A 1,646-nucleotide genomic window follows, 5' to 3' on the forward strand; every position below is an offset into this window, starting at 1 on the left:
AAATTTAAAATCTAAAAAAAAAAAAACAGAATGTCAATGACCATGAGTGATCCCTCGCTTTCAACCTTCTGGTGGTTCAAAGACGCCATCCCCTTTAAAATCAGCATTATTTTGAGGTCTCCTTCAGACGCCATCCTCCGTCCGTTGATGCTCATGAAAGTTACAATGATTGAATTGTTACTGTAGGCTATGTATCTGCTAGGTTAAAATAACGTGTCCACGGAGGAAGCCGCTCAGAGAAGAACCCAGCTGATATGATTGCAGAAAAAGGGGAATGTTCCAGGGCCTTGTGTCGCACAGTTCAGTCGGACGAGCCATTCACGATGCTATGCAGCCATCAGATACTGGTGGTAGAAGAGGCCGAAGAGAGAGGTGGAGAACAGGCATGCGGCAATCCACCAAGTGAAGAAGGACAGGAGCCCTCGAAAAAGCAAGGGGGAGAAAACAGTCCTCAGTCCCCCGAGAGCCACCGACAGCTGGGCCACAGTTTGAGAAGCCTGCATCTCGCCTTGCCCCACCTCGACGGGGCTCGAGTCCTCATTCGACAGACACGGCAAATTCTCTTCGGGGTAAATCACCCACGAGTATCCACCTGGGGGTTAAAACAAGAGTCTGAAAAATTCAAGAAACCCTACCGGGGCAATTGAGAATGTGTCGAGAAGAACCTTAATGCACTCACCTAATGTCTTTAGCAGCAAAGTAGTGTGCAACAGCATCACCAGAGGTGCAACGTACTGAAGAGCTATTACACACAGGTAGTAAAAGACTCGGGCGACCTGAGGAAAAACAAATTTGCAGTTAAAACATTTAGGCAAATTTCGTTCAAAACAAGCATCTTGGCAGGAGAGCAGCTCATCAAACAGACTCGCTGAAACCATCACTGGGAGCTTAAGTAGAGAGGGAGGCTGCAAGCATATGATTCTGGAGCAGATGTAAGACCAGACACCCCTGCGACTCTACAGCCATTTGCGAGTCTCACTTATGGCTTGGAACATCAAACGGGCTCTTTTCCTCAGCTCCAGCTGTGGAGTGCTATGGGTTTTGATCCTTGCGCTCCACTAAACTCAAATAGCCTCCTCATTTTAAAGCTTTGAGGGCAACAATGCCACGCAGTCCTTTTTCATACCGACATATTTCCACCTTTGAGGAATGTCAACACTGTAATGCAGGCCCCAAGAGTAGACGCCACAAGAGGGTCCCTGAGTGCATTTATTAACCAGTATCAGATCAAACATCACAAGAACAACCTATAAAGATGGGACACTTGGGATAGATGGGATATCAGGCATTAAGAAGATGGCTTTGCATCGCAATAACTTGCATATTAATGTGATGACACATCTGTAAGAACAAAAAAGTGATAAAAGTCTACGCACCATCTTTTGGAGGTCCACTGTACTAATGCGTCCCGCTTCCTTCTTCATCCGCAAGACGCCCTTCTGGGCCAGGTTAAGGTAGGCCTGGAGGTGATGCCGCATCATGGCTAGTCTCAGCACACACAGAAGCAGGATCACCCACAGACGCAATGTGTCGTATGTCTTCTCAGACATCCTGAAAACAGATGAACAGGTGACATGCCAAATCAGCCCAAACCCAAGCTGTGACTTGAGGAGAATTAAAAAGGTCTCACTAAAAAAAAAAAAAAA

The 1,646-nt window shown here is 46.6% G+C and overlaps 1 protein-coding gene across 2 annotated transcripts in view; it reads right to left on the minus strand.

Annotated features, from left to right (window-relative positions):
- Positions 1–6: 6 nt before the first annotated feature.
- The window catches only part of LOC107660970 (transmembrane protein 161B), a 17,714-nt gene continuing 16,074 nt past the window's right edge, over positions 7–1,646 (minus strand). For both annotated transcript variants that reach the window (XM_016450408.1, XM_016450407.1), the window contains 3 exons: positions 1,377–1,551; positions 680–776; positions 7–592 (listed from right to left, as the gene is read on the minus strand). In XM_016450408.1, coding sequence (XP_016305894.1) covers positions 327–592; positions 680–776; positions 1,377–1,551 — 538 coding nt within the window. In that variant the 3' untranslated portion in view covers positions 7–326. The remainder of the gene's footprint in view (positions 593–679; positions 777–1,376; positions 1,552–1,646) is intronic.

This window comes from Sinocyclocheilus anshuiensis, unplaced genomic scaffold (genome assembly GCF_001515605.1).
Source record: "Sinocyclocheilus anshuiensis isolate Anshui unplaced genomic scaffold, SAMN03320099.WGS_v1.1 scaffold1895, whole genome shotgun sequence".
NCBI classification, from domain to species: domain Eukaryota; kingdom Metazoa; phylum Chordata; class Actinopteri; order Cypriniformes; family Cyprinidae; genus Sinocyclocheilus; species Sinocyclocheilus anshuiensis.